General features: G+C 47.7%; 1 protein-coding gene and 1 long non-coding RNA gene across 3 annotated transcripts in view; both read left to right on the top strand.

Moving 5' to 3' along the window:
- The window catches only part of LOC134291400 (uncharacterized), a 286882-nt gene that overhangs the window by 173295 nt on the left and 94660 nt on the right, over nucleotides 1-18927 (top strand). The gene's annotated exons all lie outside the window — the stretch shown is intronic.
- The window catches only part of LOC109422714 (NADPH oxidase 4-like), a 30333-nt gene continuing 25715 nt past the window's right edge, over nucleotides 14310-18927 (top strand). The window contains exons 1-2 of one of the 2 annotated variants that reach the window (XM_062856969.1): nucleotides 14310-14472; nucleotides 14918-14995. In XM_062856969.1, the coding sequence (XP_062712953.1) occupies nucleotides 14918-14995 (78 nt within the window). In that variant the 5' untranslated portion in view covers nucleotides 14310-14472. The other variant, XM_062856970.1, reaches the window with a different exon arrangement.

Here is an 18927-nt window from a genome sequence, read left to right as displayed (position 1 = left end):
AGACAGACAGACAGACAGACAGACAGACAGACAGACAGACAGACAGACAGACAGACAGACAGACAGACAGACAGACAGACAGACAGACAGACAGACAGACAGACAGACAGACAGACAGACAGACAGACAGACAGACAGACAGACAGACAGACAGACAGACAGACAGACAGACAGACAGACAGACAGACAGACAGACAGACAGACAGACAGACAGACAGACAGACAGACAGACAGACAGACAGACAGACAGACAGACAGACAGACAGACAGACAGACAGACAGACAGACAGACAGACAGACAGACAGACAGACAGACAGACAGACAGACAGACAGACAGACAGACAGACAGACAGACAGACAGACAGACAGACAGACAGACAGACAGACAGACAGACAGACAGACAGACAGACAGACAGACAGACAGACAGACAGACAGACAGACAGACAGACAGACAGACAGACAGACAGACAGACAGACAGACAGACAGACAGACAGACAGACAGACAGACAGACAGACAGACAGACAGACAGACAGACAGACAGACAGACAGACAGACAGACAGACAGACAGACAGACAGACAGACAGACAGACAGACAGACAGACAGACAGACAGACAGACAGACAGACAGACAGACAGACAGACAGACAGACAGACAGACAGACAGACAGACAGACAGACAGACAGACAGACAGACAGACAGACAGACAGACAGACAGACAGACAGACAGACAGACAGACAGACAGACAGACAGACAGACAGACAGACAGACAGACAGACAGACAGACAGACAGACAGACAGACAGACAGACAGACAGACAGACAGACAGACAGACAGACAGACAGACAGACAGACAGACAGACAGACAGACAGACAGACAGACAGACAGACAGACAGACAGACAGACAGACAGACAGACAGACAGACAGACAGACAGACAGACAGACAGACAGACAGACAGACAGACAGACAGACAGACAGACAGACAGACAGACAGACAGACAGACAGACAGACAGACAGACAGACAGACAGACAGACAGACAGACAGACAGACAGACAGACAGACAGACAGACAGACAGACAGACAGACAGACAGACAGACAGACAGACAGACAGACAGACAGACAGACAGACAGACAGGCAGACAGACAGACAGACAGACAGACAGACAGACAGACAGACAGGCAGACAGACAGACAGGCAGACAGACAGACAGACAGGCAGACAGACAGACAGGCAGACAGACAGACAGACAGACAGACAGACAGACAGACAGACAGACAGACAGACAGACAGACAGACAGACAGACAGACAGACAGACAGACAGACAGACAGACAGACAGACAGACAGACAGACAGACAGACAGACAGACAGACAGACAGACAGACAGACAGACAGACAGACAGACAGACAGACAGACAGACAGACAGACAGACAGACAGACAGACAGACAGACAGACAGACAGACAGACAGACAGACAGACAGACAGACAGACAGACAGACAGACAGACAGACAGACAGACAGACAGACAGACAGACAGACAGACAGACAGACAGACAGACAGACAGACAGACAGACAGACAGACAGACAGACAGACAGACAGACAGACAGACAGACAGACAGACAGACAGACAGACAGACAGACAGACAGACAGACAGACAGACAGACAGACAGACAGACAGACAGACAGACAGACAGACAGACAGACAGACAGACAGACAGACAGACAGACAGACAGACAGACAGACAGACAGACAGACAGACAGACAGACAGACAGACAGACAGACAGACAGACAGACAGACAGACAGACAGACAGACAGACAGACAGACAGACAGACAGACAGACAGACAGACAGACAGACAGACAGACAGACAGACAGACAGACAGACAGACAGACAGACAGACAGACAGACAGACAGACAGACAGACAGACAGACAGACAGACAGACAGACAGACAGACAGACAGACAGACAGACAGACAGACAGACAGACAGACAGACAGACAGACAGACAGACAGACAGACAGACAGACAGACAGACAGACAGACAGACAGACAGACAGACAGACAGACAGACAGACAGACAGACAGACAGACAGACAGACAGACAGACAGACAGACAGACAGACAGACAGACAGACAGACAGACAGACAGACAGACAGACAGACAGACAGACAGACAGACAGACAGACAGACAGACAGACAGACAGACAGACAGACAGACAGACAGACAGACAGACAGACAGACAGACAGACAGACAGACAGACAGACAGACAGACAGACAGACAGACAGACAGACAGACAGACAGACAGACAGACAGACAGACAGACAGACAGACAGACAGACAGACAGACAGACAGACAGACAGACAGACAGACAGACAGACAGACAGGGGCAGCAGGGACAGGAGTCCAGGGGCTTGACGAACCCCCCCTTCTGCGAGTCGGGTGGCAGCTTGGGAATTCATCCTAAGCGAAAATCGTTCACACATCCGTGTGGATTACCACCTTTGGCTCTTCCTTCGGGGAGTGACCGAGCTTCTGGTTTCCAGATAGCTCAAGCAGAGGATGCCTAGGATGTGGCGGGGTTTCAACAGTGGGCTCTGTTGGATCTCCATAAAAAGCCACACATCCGCAAGCAACTCTGTACAAGCGACCTGGTACCGCTTCCAAAGTGCCTTAGCCCAAATACTCGGAGTGCCAACCGGCACATCAGGATCGATGCCAGTAACATCCTGATTATGGCATACTGGTCAACGCAAACGACAACGGACTACGGACTATGGATCGGATGGCGATGATGGGCTGACATTCGTGCTGTTCTGTTCCCTGAGTAAGGAAGGGTGACACCTACTTGAAACGGCGAGCGGGCTAACAGTACGTTTGCCTCCGTCCCGTTAAAACCTTGGCAGGCCTCCAGGTACGTTCAATACTCGCACCAACAAAGGTGGGTAGTAGGCTCAGATGGAACATTCCTGACCTACGCTGATCCGGCTCTGGACACGTACCCCATGAAGGTACGCGTTCAACCCTCGCTTGGCCTCCCTGCTTTGCAAAGATAACCAAGGGATCATAAGCGACTACTACAACGAGTGGAGATAGCGGCCCGGAGTGGGGACCCAACAAAATGGAGAATCTAACGAATACCGAAGTCGAGGAGGACGCGAACGTGTTCCGAAGAAGCGAGAGGATGCAGAGATCACCAGTGACACCGCTGGAAACCGCAGCGATCGCTACCAGTAGCACAATCCGAAGCGAGCTCCAAGGAAACCAACAGGAGCTAGGGTCTTCGAACCAGCGAGTGTTCACACCGACGCCGAAGAGCAGTGCTGCTCAAGAGTCGGGTTTGGGTGAGGTGAGGAAGAAGGTGAACGAACTGTACGAGTTTGTGAAGGACAGACACAACGTGCACCTGAAAATTAAGCAGATGGTGACGAACATCAAATCTGCTGTTATAGCTGCCGAACGAGAGCAAAAGGCACTTAGATTGAGAGCTGAAACAGCTGAAAAGGCTGTAACGGAAGCTGCAGGAAGAGCTACGGCGGAAACTCGGGAGACGCCTAAGAGTCACCGCTCGGAGAAAAGAGGTAGGGACACGCCTGGAGACGAGGAAGTCCCGAAGAAGCAGAAGAACGATCAGTCGCGCGTCGACAATCAGAGAAACGATGGCAGAGACAGTGGATGGCGCACCGTTGAAAGCCAGCGAGTTAAGAAGAAAAAGCGAAAGGAAAAAATAGAAAGGAAGACGGAACCGGAAAAGAAAGATAAACTTCGGCCATCTAGGAGGAAAAGCAGAGGTGATGCCCTCATAGTCGAAGCGAGCGACAAGACAACGTACGCTGCGCTTCTCAGGAAGGTGAGGGAGGATCCGGACCTTAAGGAGTTGGGCGAGAACGTGGTTAAGACACGGCGCACGCAGAAAGGCGAGATGATCTTCGAGCTAAAGAAAGATCCAGCTGTTAAGAGCCTGGATTACCGGGAACTCGTCGCGAAATCCCTGGGCAGCGATGCAAATGTCAGGGCTCTTTCACAGGAGGTGGTGATCGAATGCAGGGATCTGGATGCGGTCACGACAGAAGAGGAACTGAGATTTGCCCTAACCGAGCAGTGTAAGCTGGATGTTCCGGTGAAAATTCGATTAAGGAAAGCGTTTGGAGGCACCCAGACGGCGGCGATTCGCTTATCGGTTGACGCTGCAAACAAGCTGGTGGAGATCGGCAAGATAAAAGTTGGTTGGGCGGTGGGCACTCTGAGAGCCACTCCTCGAGTTGCTAAGCAGATGGAGAGATGCTTCCGGTGTATAGAGTTCGGTCACCAGGCGCGAAGCTGCAAGGGCCCTGACAGGTCCACATTGTGCTGGAGATGCGGCGGAAGTGGTCACGTTGCTCGAGACTGCACGAAGCAACCGAGGTGTATGTTCTGCAAACCGGAGGACGGAAACGATCATTCGACGGGTGGCTTCAAATGCCCGATGTACAAGAAGGCGAAGGCAGGTCAACAATGACAATGATGGAGATAACGCAAGTGAATCTCAATCATTGCGATGCAGCACAGCAACTGTTGTGGCAGTCGACAACGGAAACCAAGTGCGACGTCGCAAGTTCCTATCAATAACGGTAACTGGGTGGCGGATAAAGCAAGGATAGCGGCAATCCAAGTTACAGGCGGGTTTCCCATTCAAGAAGTAGTGGATAACGATCATGAAGGTTTTGTTATCGCCAAGATCAACGGTGTCTTTGTGTGCAGCTGCTATGCGCCCCCAAGGTGGACCCCTGAGCAATACAATCGGATGTTGGATCTACTAACTGATAAGTTGATAGGACGTGCGCCGGTTGTTATCGGCGGGGACTTCAACGCCTGGGCGGTGGAGTGGGGAAGTAGGCTGACCAACGCAAGGGGTTACTGTCTGTTGGAAGCCTTAGCGAAGCTGAATGTTAAAGTGTGCAATGGAGGCTCTGTGAGTACATTCCGTAAGGACGGACGAGAATCCACTATTGATGTGACGTTCTGCAGCCCGTCGCTGATGAACAACATGAACTGGAGAGTAAGCGAAGAATACACGCACAGTGACCATCAGTCCATCCACTACAGCGTCGGTCGGCGGATCTCCGCTCTGCCGAGCACCCGGAGGACCTGCGAAAGGAAGTGGAAAACGAAGCAGTTCGACAAGGAGCTTTTTGTCGAGGCACTTCGGACAGACAGCGACACTCCCGCTATGACCGCTGTGGAACTAACGGAAGCAGTAACGAGGGCATGTGATATTACTATGCCCAGGAAACTCGAACCGAATAACCGCCGGCGTCCAGCTTACTGGTGGAATGAAACGCTCAGCACCCTACGTGCTGCCTGCCTTGAAGCTAGAAGACGATTTCAAAGAGCAAGATCCGAAGCGAGCAGAGAGGAACGCAAGGTGATTTTCCGCGAGGCCAGGACCGCTTTCAAGCGGGAGATTGCTCTGAGCAAGGCCAATTGCTTCAAGGAGCTGTGCAGAGAAGCAGACGCCAATCCCTGGGGACAAGCTTATCGCGTCGTGATGGCGAAGATCAAGGGCCCAGCTACACCAGCTGAAATGTGCCCTGAAAAGCTGGAGGTAATTGTGAACGGCCTCTTTCCGAATCACGGTTTAACCACATGGCCACCTACGCCGTACGTCGACGGGGTGGAAGTAGCTGCCGGCGCAAACCGGGTGTCTAACGAGGAACTCCTTACAATAGCCAAAGGACTAAAAGTGAAGAAAGACCCTGGTCCAGATGGTATCCCCAACATGGCATTGAAAGCGGCGATCGAAGCGTTTCCGGACATGTTCAGGATAACGATACAGAAATGTCTGGTGGATAGCTACTTCCCAGACATTTGGATGATCCAGAAGCTGGTGTTGCTGCCAAAGCCTGGCAAGCCGCCAGGAGACCCAGCATCGTATCGACCGATATGCCTGCTGGATACGCTTGGCAAACTCCTGGAGAAAATCATCCTGAACAGGCTGATAAAGTGTACGGAAAGCGAGAGCGGACTGTCTAATAGGCAGTTCGGGTTTCGGAAAGGGAAGTCGACTGTGGATGCAATCCGGACAGTCATTGCGAATGCGGAGAAAGCCTCAAAGCAGAAGAGGAGAGGTAATCGTTACTGCGCCGTGGTAGCTATAGACGTGAAGAACGCATTCAATAGCGCCAGCTGGGAAGCCATCGCTACTGCACTACACAACATGAGGGTCCCTGACTATCTGTGCAAGGTTCTGAAAACCTACTTCCAGAATCGAGTCTTGGTCTACGAGACAAACCAGGGTCAGAGATCGGTTAGAGTCACGGCGGGTGTGCCACAGGGCTCCATACTCGGCCCAACGTTGTGGAATATTATGTATGACGGAGTGTTAAGACTTGAACTACCCGGAGGAGTCGAGATCGTCGGTTTCGCGGATGACGTCGTCCTTTCGATAACCGGTGAGACCCTGGAAGAAGTAGAGATGCTGACGGCGGAGACGATCGGTTCCATCGAGGCCTGGATGAGTGAAGTAAAGCTGCGGTTGGCTCACCATAAGACAGAGGTAGTGCTAGTCAGCAACTGTAAAGCAGTTCAACGGGCCGAAATCAACGTCGGCGGACAGGTTATCCCGTCAAAGCGTGCGTTAAAACACCTGGGCGTGATGGTGGACGACCGATTGAATTTCAATTGCCACGTCGACTATGCCTGTGAGAAGGCAGCGAAAGTTGTTAATGCTGTATCCAGGATTATGCCGAACATCGGTGGACCGAGCAGCAGCAGCAGACGTCTTCTGGCGGGAGTATCCTCTTCGATACTTAGATACGGAGTTCCGGCCTGGGCTACAGCGCTGAAACTGAAGCGGAATCGAACAAAACTTTCGAGCACGTTCCGGCTCATGGCTATTCGTGTGGCGAGCGCGTACAGGACGATATCGTCGGAAGCAGTCTGCATTATCGCCGGGATGGTTCCCATACACATCACCCTGGCAGAGGATGTAGAGTGTTACCGGAGAAGAGGCACAGCAAACGTGAGGAAGACAACCAGAGCGGACTCGTTGGCTAAGTGGCAGCAAGAGTGGAATGACGCGGAGAAGGGTAGATGGACCTACCGGCTTATCCCAGATGTGTCGGTATGGATGTCCAGAAAACACGGAGATGTGAACTTCTACCTAACACAGTTCTTGTCAGGTCATGGATGCTTCAGACAGTATTTGTATCGATTCGGCCATGCAGAGTCCCCATTCTGTCCGACATGCCCAAACAACGAGGAGACACCGGAGCACGTGATATTCGACTGTCCGCGATTTGAAGAAGTACGTGGTGACATGCTAGCGAGCGCTGCTGGAAATCTGAGTCCCAACAACGTAGTAGAGAGAATGTGTCAGGACGAAACCGTATGGAATGCGGTGAACAGAGCGGTCACGCGGATCATGTCAGCTCTCCAGCGGAGATGGCGCGAAGATCAAAGAGTATTGGGTCGCGATCGGAGTAGGCTTGATCCACCGCCGGGGACTTGACCGAGTCGTTCGTTGCGTAGTACCGGTTATAGGTCGTCGGGGCGCCGGTGAACCGGAAGTCTACCACCAACCGGAATCGCCGGGCCGACTTCGGCACCTTACTGGTCGGGTTGAAAACATCGGTGTCGAGAGAACTTCCACCGTCGGGGTCTTTCTCTGTCGGAGTAGGCTAGGTCCGTCCACCGCCGGGGACTAGACCGAGTAGACCGCGAAAAAGCACCGGTGCTTGGTCGTCAGGGCGCCTGTGAACCGGAAGCCAGTCTCCAACCGGAATCTCAGAACCGACCTTGGCACCAGCCTGGGAAGTATCGGTAACGGAAGAAGTTTCAGTGTCGGGGAACTCTTCGTCGGATAGGGTAGATCCACCGTCGGGGACTATCCGAGTCGTGCGCGAAAAGCCGGAGTGCTGAATGGCACACGGACGGCATTAGAATAACAAATTTGGTGTATGTTTGTACCAACTGTGTCGCTGAATGGCGATAGGTTAGGTACGAACACTAAAAAGATTAGAATAACAAATTTAGAAGCGACAAAATGTGCATGAGCACAGAAGAAGAAGAGCGCATGAGCGCATTGCCCCCCCTGAAGCAGTCGCATCAGTGGTACCAGGGGGATCGAGGCGACAAAGTGTAGCAGAGTTTTTCCAATCGGTTTTCTCTGCTCGGGAGGTTGGGAGGAAAAAAAAAACAGACAGACAGACAGACAGACAGACAGACAGACAGACAGACAGACAGACAGACAGACAGACAGACAGACAGACAGACAGACAGACAGACAGACAGACAGACAGACAGACAGACAGACAGACAGACAGACAGACAGACAGACAGACAGACAGACAGACAGACAGACAGACAGACAGACAGACAGACAGACAGACAGACAGACAGACAGACAGACAGACAGACAGCCAGCCAGCCAGCCAGCCAGCCAGCCAGCCAGCCAGCCAGCCAGCCAGCCAGCCAGCCAGCCAGCCAGCCAGCCAGCCAGCCAGCCAGCCAGCCAGCCAGCCAGCCAGCCAGCCAGCCAGCCAGCCAGCCAGCCAGCCAGCCAGCCAGCCAGCCAGCCAGCCAGCCAGCCAGCCAGCCAGCCAGCCAGCCAGCCAGCCAGCCAGCCAGCCAGCCAGCCAGCCAGCCAGCCAGCCAGCCAGCCAGCCAGCCAGCCAGCCAGCCAGCCAGCCAGCCAGCCAGCCAGCCAGCCAGCCAGCCAGCCAGCCAGCCAGCCAGCCAGCCAGCCAGCCAGCCAGCCAGCCAGCCAGCCAGCCAGCCAGCCAGCCAGCCAGCCAGCCAGCCAGCCAGCCAGCCAGCCAGCCAGCCAGCCAGCCAGCCAGCCAGCCAGCCAGCCAGCCAGCCAGCCAGCCAGCCAGCCAGCCAGCCAGCCAGCCAGCCAGCCAGCCAGCCAGCCAGCCAGCCAGCCAGCCAGCCAGCCAGCCAGCCAGCCAGCCAGCCAGCCAGCCAGCCAGCCAGCCAGCCAGCCAGCCAGCCAGCCAGCCAGCCAGCCAGCCAGCCAGCCAGCCAGCCAGCCAGCCAGCCAGCCAGCCAGCCAGCCAGCCAGCCAGCCAGCCAGCCAGCCAGCCAGCCAGCCAGCCAGCCAGCCAGCCAGCCAGCCAGCCAGCCAGCCAGCCAGCCAGCCAGCCAGCCAGCCAGCCAGCCAGCCAGCCAGCCAGCCAGCCAGCCAGCCAGCCAGCCAGCCAGCCAGCCAGCCAGCCAGCCAGCCAGCCAGCCAGCCAGCCAGCCAGCCAGCCAGCCAGCCAGCCAGCCAGCCAGCCAGCCAGCCAGCCAGCCAGCCAGCCAGCCAGCCAGCCAGCCAGCCAGCCAGCCAGCCAGCCAGCCAGCCAGCCAGCCAGCCAGCCAGCCAGCCAGCCAGCCAGCCAGCCAGCCAGCCAGCCAGCCAGCCAGCCAGCCAGCCAGCCAGCCAGCCAGCCAGCCAGCCAGCCAGCCAGCCAGCCAGCCAGCCAGCCAGCCAGCCAGCCAGCCAGCCAGCCAGCCAGCCAGCCAGCCAGCCAGCCAGCCAGCCAGCCAGCCAGCCAGCCAGCCAGCCAGCCAGCCAGCCAGCCAGCCAGCCAGCCAGCCAGCCAGCCAGCCAGCCAGCCAGCCAGCCAGCCAGCCAGCCAGCCAGCCAGCCAGCCAGCCAGCCAGCCAGCCAGCCAGCCAGCCAGCCAGCCAGCCAGCCAGCCAGCCAGCCAGCCAGCCAGCCAGCCAGCCAGCCAGCCAGCCAGCCAGCCAGCCAGCCAGCCAGCCAGCCAGCCAGCCAGCCAGCCAGCCAGCCAGCCAGCCAGCCAGCCAGCCAGCCAGCCAGCCAGCCAGCCAGACAGACAGACAGACAGACAGACAGACAGACAGACAGACAGACAGACAGACAGACAGACAGACAGACAGACAGACAGACAGACAGACAGACAGACAGACAGACAGACAGACAGACAGACAGACAGACAGACAGACAGACAGACAGACAGACAGACAGACAGACAGACAGACAGACAGACAGACAGACAGACAGACAGACAGACAGACAGACAGACAGACAGACAGACAGACAGACAGACAGACAGACAGACAGACAGACAGACAGACAGACAGACAGACAGACAGACAGACAGACAGACAGACAGACAGACAGACAGACAGACAGACAGACAGACAGACAGACAGACAGACAGACAGACAGACAGACAGACAGACAGACAGACAGACAGACAGACAGACAGACAGACAGACAGACAGACAGACAGACAGACAGACAGACAGACAGACAGACAGACAGACAGACAGACAGACAGACAGACAGACAGACAGACAGACAGACAGACAGACAGACAGACAGACAGACAGACAGACAGACAGACAGACAGACAGACAGACAGACAGACAGACAGACAGACAGACAGACAGACAGACAGACAGACAGACAGACAGACAGACAGACAGACAGACAGACAGACAGACAGACAGACAGACAGACAGACAGACAGACAGACAGACAGACAGACAGACAGACAGACAGACAGACAGACAGACAGACAGACAGACAGACAGACAGACAGACAGACAGACAGACAGACAGACAGACAGACAGACAGACAGACAGACAGACAGACAGACAGACAGACAGACAGACAGACAGACAGACAGACAGACAGACAGACAGACAGACAGACAGACAGACAGACAGACAGACAGACAGACAGACAGACAGACAGACAGACAGACAGACAGACAGACAGACAGACAGACAGACAGACAGACAGACAGACAGACAGACAGACAGACAGACAGACAGACAGACAGACAGACAGACAGACAGACAGACAGACAGACAGACAGACAGACAGACAGACAGACAGACAGACAGACAGACAGACAGACAGACAGACAGACAGACAGACAGACAGACAGACAGACAGACAGACAGACAGACAGACAGACAGACAGACAGACAGACAGACAGACAGACAGACAGACAGACAGACAGCCGAGGAAGATAGAGCCCAGAAACAGAAGACGGCCAGCGTATTGGTGGAACGCGACGATCAGTACCCTCCGTGCTGCTTGCCTCCGTGCTAGGAGACGCTTCCAGAGGGCCAGAAATGAAGCTGAGAGAGAAGCAAGGCGAACCGTTTTTCGGGGAGCTCGAGCCGCTCTTAAACGCGAGATAAGGCTGAGTAAGTCGAACTGCTACAAAGAATTGTGTCGAGAAGCCGACGCCAACCGCTGGGGCAACGCGTACCGAATCGTGGTATCGAAGCTCAAAGGTCCAGCAGTACCCGTGGAAATGTGCCCGGACAAACTAAGGAGGATCGTGGAAGGTCTTTTTCCGCACCATGGCCCAACGTTTTGGCCGCCCACACCATACGCAGAGAATGCAGAAGAACCCAACGAAGGTGCTCGGATATCCAATGCAGAGTTGCTGGTAATTGCGAAAGGGCTCAAGATCGGGAAAGCTCCCGGTCCGGATGGGATCCCGAACGTAGCAGTTATAACGGCGATATTGGCGTTTCCGGACATGAGCAAGATGGTGCTCCAAAAATGCCTGGATAAAGGCTACTTCCCAGACGGTTGGAAGGTTCAAAAGTTGGTGCTTCTACCGACACCAGGAAAGCCGCCGGGGGATCCAGGATCGTATAGACCGATCTGCCTGCTGGATACCCTAGGAAAACTGTTAGAGAAGGTCATCCTTAACAGGTTGACAGAATACGCCGAAAGTGAGAGGGGACTGTCAGCGATGCAATTCGGATTCCGTAAGGGAAAATCGACGGTGGATGCGATTCGGGTAGTCATCGAGAATGCCCAGAAGGCGTCCAAGAAAAAACGGAGAGGTGATCGATTCTGCGCTGTGGTAACGATAGACGTCAAAAATGCGTTGACCAGTGCCAGCTGGGAGGCTATCGCCGTAGCGCTACACAGTATGCGGGTTCCCGATTATCTGTGCCAGATTTTACGGAGCTACTTCCAGAACAGGGTACTAGTGTATGAGACCAACGAAGGGCAGAGGTCTATAGAAGTAACGGCAGGTGTTCCACAAGGGTCCATACTAGGCCCAACGCTCTGGAATGCCATGTACAACGGCGTACTGTCGTTAAAACTTCCCAAAGGAGTCGTCATTGTGGGCTTCGCAGACGACGTCGTGTTGACGGTAATGGGAGAGACTCTTGAAGAAGTTGAAATGCTGGCGACGGAATCCATGTCCACTGTTGAAAGATGGATGACTGGGGTCAAGCTACAGATTGCCCATCACAAAACGGAGGTGCTTCTGGTCAGCAACTTGTAAAGCCATGTGTAAAGCTGTCCAAAATCATATCTCAAAAACAAAAAAAGCATACATCTCTGATTTTTTGATATGTTACGCCAAATTTCCTGAATTTTCTGATAAAAATATAAAACCAGGGTATCTCTTTGGTCCCGAGACCATGAAAACGTGAAAAAACTAATATATTTGCATATTTTATAGTACTCTTTACATTTTAGTCCCTTTAACGTATTGTTTCTGAAAACTACAATTCAATAGCTTTCAAACAAAAAAAAAAAGAAGTTTAAAATCGGTCATTTAGTTCAAAAGTTACGATTTTTTGAAAAATTTTAGTTTTGAAAAACCTTAATTTTTCAGACCACTCTATATATAGTTGCAAAAAGTTGTTTTTTTCAGCACGAGTCGTACATTTAAATACGAAAAGTGCTGAAAAAATCGAGTTTTGCAACGAGTAACCTAGAAAAGTTTATGCAGTGATTTTTTCATTATACAAATCATTTGAGTTCATTATGAACATTATGCAACTATTTTTTATAATGCAACTCATTTCAGTTACATAATGGACCAGTTCGGAAAAAAATGACCATTATGATACCGAAATCAGTCATGTAAAATAGAAATTATGATATTGAATTGCATTAAGTTCTTTAAATCAATTGTTGTGCATTGTGTAGCCTGGGATCGACATGTTATGCTATACTCTGTTAGAGGTATCTATGCTATGCTGTCTGTTGATAATACACTCCCGTTAAAAAGTTTGGGGTCACCCCCTCAAAAACATGCAATTTTTTTAGGCCCATATCTCCGCCAATTTGCGTCCGATTTCAAAACCCTAGGTTTCATTCAAAAGATAATAAGTCAAAGAAACTTTGAACATGATTTAAAAGAAACTTTTTCAAAATATTTTGTATGTAAACTTAACCCAAAGTTGCCAAATTTTCTAAAAAATGAATATAAACTTACGGCAGTGTCGCTGGAAGTTGGGTCGACCAAATTTTAAGATGAGAGCGGTAATATGACCCATTTTCTATTAGCTTTCAACTGCTTTTTACAGAACTCAGCTAAAAAATCTAGAAAAAAAAGTAATTAAGTAAATTAATCCTTGATGTCATCGACCAAAAGTTTGGGGTCACCCCTCAATATGATGTATTGGCCAAAAGTTTGGGGTCACTTTCGTAAAACATGGAAAAGTGATTTGGTGATATCTTCGTCATCTATAGTTCAATTTTAATTATTTTTGGCTCATTTCAAAGATAATTAACTAAATTTACGTTTGATGTCTTCAACTTAACGTATTTAACAAGTTTTGTGTATAAAAATGTTATGTAAATTTAGCACATTTTACCACGCTTCAAAAAATGAGGCAACTTTACGTTAAGTTTTAGTATGTAAATTTCAACAAATATGTGTGGTTCAATGTCTATACAGTAAGTATCATTCATTTTGTTTCAAATAAGCCAAGAAGAATTAAAATTGAATGAAAGATGACAAAGATATCAACAAATCACTTTTCCATGTTTTACGATAGTGACCCCAAACTTTTGACCGATACAGCATTTTGAGGGGTGACCCCAAACTTTTGGTCGATGACATCAAGGATTAATTTACTTAATAACTTTTTTCCTAGATTTTTAAGCTAAGTTCTGTAAAAAGCAGTTGAAAGCTAATAGAAAATGGGTCATATTACCGCTCTCATCTTAAAAATTGGTCGACCCAACTTCCAGCGACACTGCCGTAAGTTTATATCCATTTTTTAGAAAATTTGGCAACTTTGGGTCAAGTTGACATACAAATTTTTTTGAAAAAGTTTCTTTTAAATCATGTTCAAAGTTTCTTTGACTTATTATCTTTTGAATGAAACCTAGGGTTTTGAAATCGGACGCAAATTGGCGGATATATGGGCCTAAAAAAATACATGGTTTTGAGGGGGTGACCCCAAACTTTTGAACGGGAGTGTACATGTTGCTTAAACATTGATCGATCTGAGATAACTTTCAGTTATTCTCTTCATCCAGCTAAAACAGTCTCGCCGATAGCGAGAAGGTGGTATGCCGAAGACAGTGAAAAAGCGTGATTGGCTGCTGGTACACGCGAAACTACGCTTAAATAGGGCACTGTTACCAAAGTTAGTGTGTGTCGAAATGCCTCCGTGGTCAGTCGGTTAAGGTTTTCGCCAAAAGTGAAAGGTGGTCACGAAGGAAACGATCAGAGGTAGTTTATGATCAAAAGCATTCGCGAAGTTCATAGTTCATTTTGCGTGCGACAATGTTAATTAATGATCGATTAGCATCACATAGAACAAAGCATGTTCTTCTCCATGAGTAACGATCTATTTCGGTACAAATCACAACGTCAAGTGCAAGTGTGCGGTACGTACAGGAAACATGTGCTATACGAGAAGGCGAATCAACTCCTCCAATCGATCTACATTGCGCACATATGTGTACTGACTATGTCACGAACTAGCTATTGTAAACAATCGGCGCGTTTGCAGGCGTGATGAAGTCCATCGATCACCATCTGGTCGATGTCAGTCGATCCAGTTGATCTGAGCTAGAATCACAGAAAATTAATTACGATTGAACCAACCGCAACCATTAGGCTGTCGAGGCAGACTGGCAAATATGCCATAAATAATTGAATAAATTTGTTCTAGATGGTGGGCTCTGAAATGGATCGGCCTGGTAAAGTTTATCATGCAACGAGAAACTTTATGTTCAAGTATTTCCTGGCGGTAAGTAGTATTTAGCTTTTCAATAGTTTTAACGAAGTATGTTCTACTATAAAAGTTCAACATTCCATAAAATAGGGTGGATAGTTTTCCAGCAGATTTTCTCAATATTTGTCCGTGTAACATGTTTTTTTTTGTCAAATAAGGAGTGTATCGGAAATGGGGCACGTTAGATGTAACACAGGTATTCTTCGATATAACGTACCCTCGATATAACGTACCCTCGATATAGCGAATTCGATATAACGTACATTTTGCTTCGATATAACGTACACCATTGAAAAATTTATTTTTTTCCAGTAATAACCACCAGATAATCTACGAAATCACTCAAATCAATGCTGTGTTGCAGCATTAGACTTGTTAACCAAAATTAGCGCAATTTGGGGAAAAATTTTGTGTACGTTATATCGAAGCAAAATGTACGTTATATCGAAGCACAAAAAACGAAATGAGTTTTTCGTGAAAACCCATGTTTTTCATTATTGTTTTTATGAATTTCACCGAAATCATTATTTGGGGTTAATTTCACGTCGAATACATCAATACTAGCATAAAAAATATAAAAATTTGGTCTGCTTCGATATAACGTACACTTCGATATAACGTACAAAGAGAAAAGTTTTTTGTACGTTATATCGAAGAATACCTGTACTAGATTTGTAGTAATGAGCTGAATTTTAGTATGGCGAGAAGGTCAATTCTCCGTTTTTGCAATAAAATGGTGCAAAAAGTGTGAGTATTATGATTCCTTGCCTAATTTGATGCTGTTTGAGCAAAACTTTAGATAACTAAGTTGTTTATGTTGTAAGAAATGGAAAAAACAAAAACACTATTGCCCAAAGTTTTGCTCAAACAGCATCAAATAAGGCAAGTAATCATAATACCTACGCTTTTTGCACCGTTTCATTGCAAAAACGGAGAATTGACCTTTTCACCATACTAAAATTCAGCTCATTACTACAAATCTAGTACTTCACCGATCTTTCCTATTACTGTAAGTGTTCAAAATGCTCTATCTCGAAGCATGGTTGGTCTTTTTTATTCCGGTTTTTCTATACAGTTCAACGTACCGAGTTTCCAATAACAAATCCTTTTTGTTCATTGGGATCGTTGCCGTTACGTTGGTCTAGGTTCATCTTATTCTGTTGTCATTTTATTATGGCAGGTTTGTAGAGCTGGACACCAACCTCCTACATTCCGGAGGACCATAGTGCACAGTTGGGCTTAGAGTTCTTTTTTAGCACTCGGACGTCGATCAGCCGCCCCTTAGACTGAGAACAAACGCTGTTGTGAGCCGCTCCTCCTGGAGGACAGACTCTCAGTGATCTCAATGGGATCTGAATTACGAAAAATGCCCAGTCTTTACCATGTTTTTCATGCATTTTATTAATGATGTCAAGTTATGCTGTTTCGACCACATTTTTGGTCTTCTTCAGGGGTTCAGAAAAGGTTTATTGTATAGTTTGTTGTACTTTGCAATTAATAAATTTAACTTGCAATCGCAGTTATCATGTTTCGTCTATTTTCTGCATAGAACTGTCGGGGTTTGGTAAACTACTACATTTACATCTAGCTAAAGCAAACATACATTAATATATTGGTCAAAACCAAAAAAAATGGTGGTTGAAACGTTGCGTAAAATCAAATAATATTGTTTAATGTTCTCGAGACTGCTTAGCCGTTTCCGTAATATAACTATCCCATTCAGTCGAGCCCTCTCAATCCAATGATGTCAAAGGTTTAATCAGTTTTTGACCATAGGATCTTCACTAATCTATTTTATATAGGATCACCCAGTACCATGAGTAATTCTAAGCTTTCAAAATCAATATATACGAAAATAATTTATTGCAGCATCCATTGATTCCGTTCTTAGTGTTACATAGGTACTCAATTCTGACAAACATACAAAAAAAAAACAAACAGCATTTCAATCTCTGACGAAAGCCCAAACCAAAAATTGAAACGTCGGATGAAGTAGTATCGCCTCGCTTCGTCACCTTGGTCGAAAAGCGAACCTTAGGAGGAAGGATAATTGCCAATAGGGTCCTTAAATGAAAAATATTTTTCCGGTTTTGTTGTATAACACGAAGAAGCATGCTTTCTGATCTCAATAGTAATTTTTCCAAACTCAAACAATGATAAAATAGTTAATAAACTCAAAAATAGAACAATGGTGAGCAGTTCTTGTTTGACATTCACGGTCAACCTTGACGTAACGAAAGTGGAACGGCGGGTTGCAAAAGACATCACATTGACTCACTTTTGACAACAAAAATGTTCTTGTTTGACATACAAAAACTGAATTTTTCCAAAGTTAAGTGCTAAACAAAGAATGTTGCAAAAAATATTAAAATTTAAAAAAATATAAATAAAAGAAAATCGGGTTAAGTACGGTTCCTTTTAATTCCACTAAGAATTTGCATCCTTTGACAGATACGTATTTCGACCTCAACTGTAAGGTCGTCTTCAGTGTCTTGTACTTGAGTCGAGTCAAGTACAAGACACTGAAGACGACCTTACAGTTGAGGTCGAAATACGTATCTGTCAAAGGATGCAAATTCTTAGTGGAATTAAAAGGAACCGTACTTAACCCGATTTTCTTTTATTTACAGATATTCCCCTAACAAGCCCAGGTTAATCATCATAAAAAAATATGTTTTATGTAAACTCAAAAATAATAGGAATACTTAAAAAATGAGTAAATATGTCGTATTATGCAGAAATTGAGATAGGCCTTTAGGAGCCTATTCGTCGATCGTTTCCACAAGTCATTGAATATCATTTTGTCACGGTCGCCATGTGAGTGGGTTTCTTTCAATGAAGAAGACTTTGCTTCATCTCTATCGGGACGGAGCGCAAAAAAATTAAATCTGCCTACAAATTGCTCAATTTCAGCTTTCCTGGATTTTTAGATTTCTCAAGAAAACAATAATTGTTATCCCTCATTTGGAAGAATCACTCTTAATCTTTCGATTTCTAGCTTAGACTACTTAGATAAATCGAAAATAAAAAATATGCGACCGCTCAAACTTGTTCATGTTTTGCGGTTTTTTGTCCACTTTTGTTCAATTTATTGTGGTAAATCCCACATGCAACGTTAACAAAAGTTTGTTTACACACACATAAGTATAAGTAATAGTTCAATTACTAAAACAGTATATATCACATGATACAAAGACTAAAAAGACGAAAAAAATATGCAAACCTGGTATTGCTCAGCAGCACAATTGTGCTGGTTAGTCACGAAAGGGTTAAGATCAGTATCCCGTCTAGAGGCACTGGAGGCACTTTCTCCTCTATTTGAGAAATTTGTGCCATTTTTTTATGATGGTTAAAAGTTGAAAGCACTTTACCCAAGGAAGAATTCAAAGTCATAAATAAGCATGCATGTGGGTGGAGCTATTGCTGGTTTATAACATTCTCAGCTGAATAAAACCAAATGCTGAATACTAAACTGAAATGATGTTATTTACATTGTAAATTAGCCAAAATGCAACATTTGGCACGTATGTGGACAACGATTTTATTACAAGCTTAACTAACGTCAGAAATTTTTGTTTCTTCGATTCGCCCCTTACTAGCATTGATATAAGCTGAAAAAGAATTTTTTGCACTCTCTGAAAACATATGTTCCACAGTTTCCGATAGCTGATGTTTGTAGTTTACATAAGTCGAACAAATGCTTTTGATTTTCGTATCGATTTCAAAGTTGCAGTCATCTTCACAGCTTTTTTGGTAAATATTTCCAACCTTTCATAAATCTGAATATTGATCTTTCTCAGCTTTGTAATGATGTTTCACTCCCAGCGAATGACTTCCCAGTTCCAGGATGGGGTAGACGGCAAGGCATGCGACGGAGATCACGAGGTCAAATCCCAAGTTGCGAACATTCTTACACACTAAGATGAGCTCGGCAAACGCTGGTACCG

This window comes from Aedes albopictus, chromosome 3, assembly GCF_035046485.1.
Source record: "Aedes albopictus strain Foshan chromosome 3, AalbF5, whole genome shotgun sequence".
Lineage (NCBI taxonomy): Eukaryota > Metazoa > Arthropoda > Insecta > Diptera > Culicidae > Aedes > Aedes albopictus.
The sequence above is the reverse complement of the archived record's forward strand: the minus strand, read 5'-3'. Positions and strand labels throughout refer to the sequence as shown.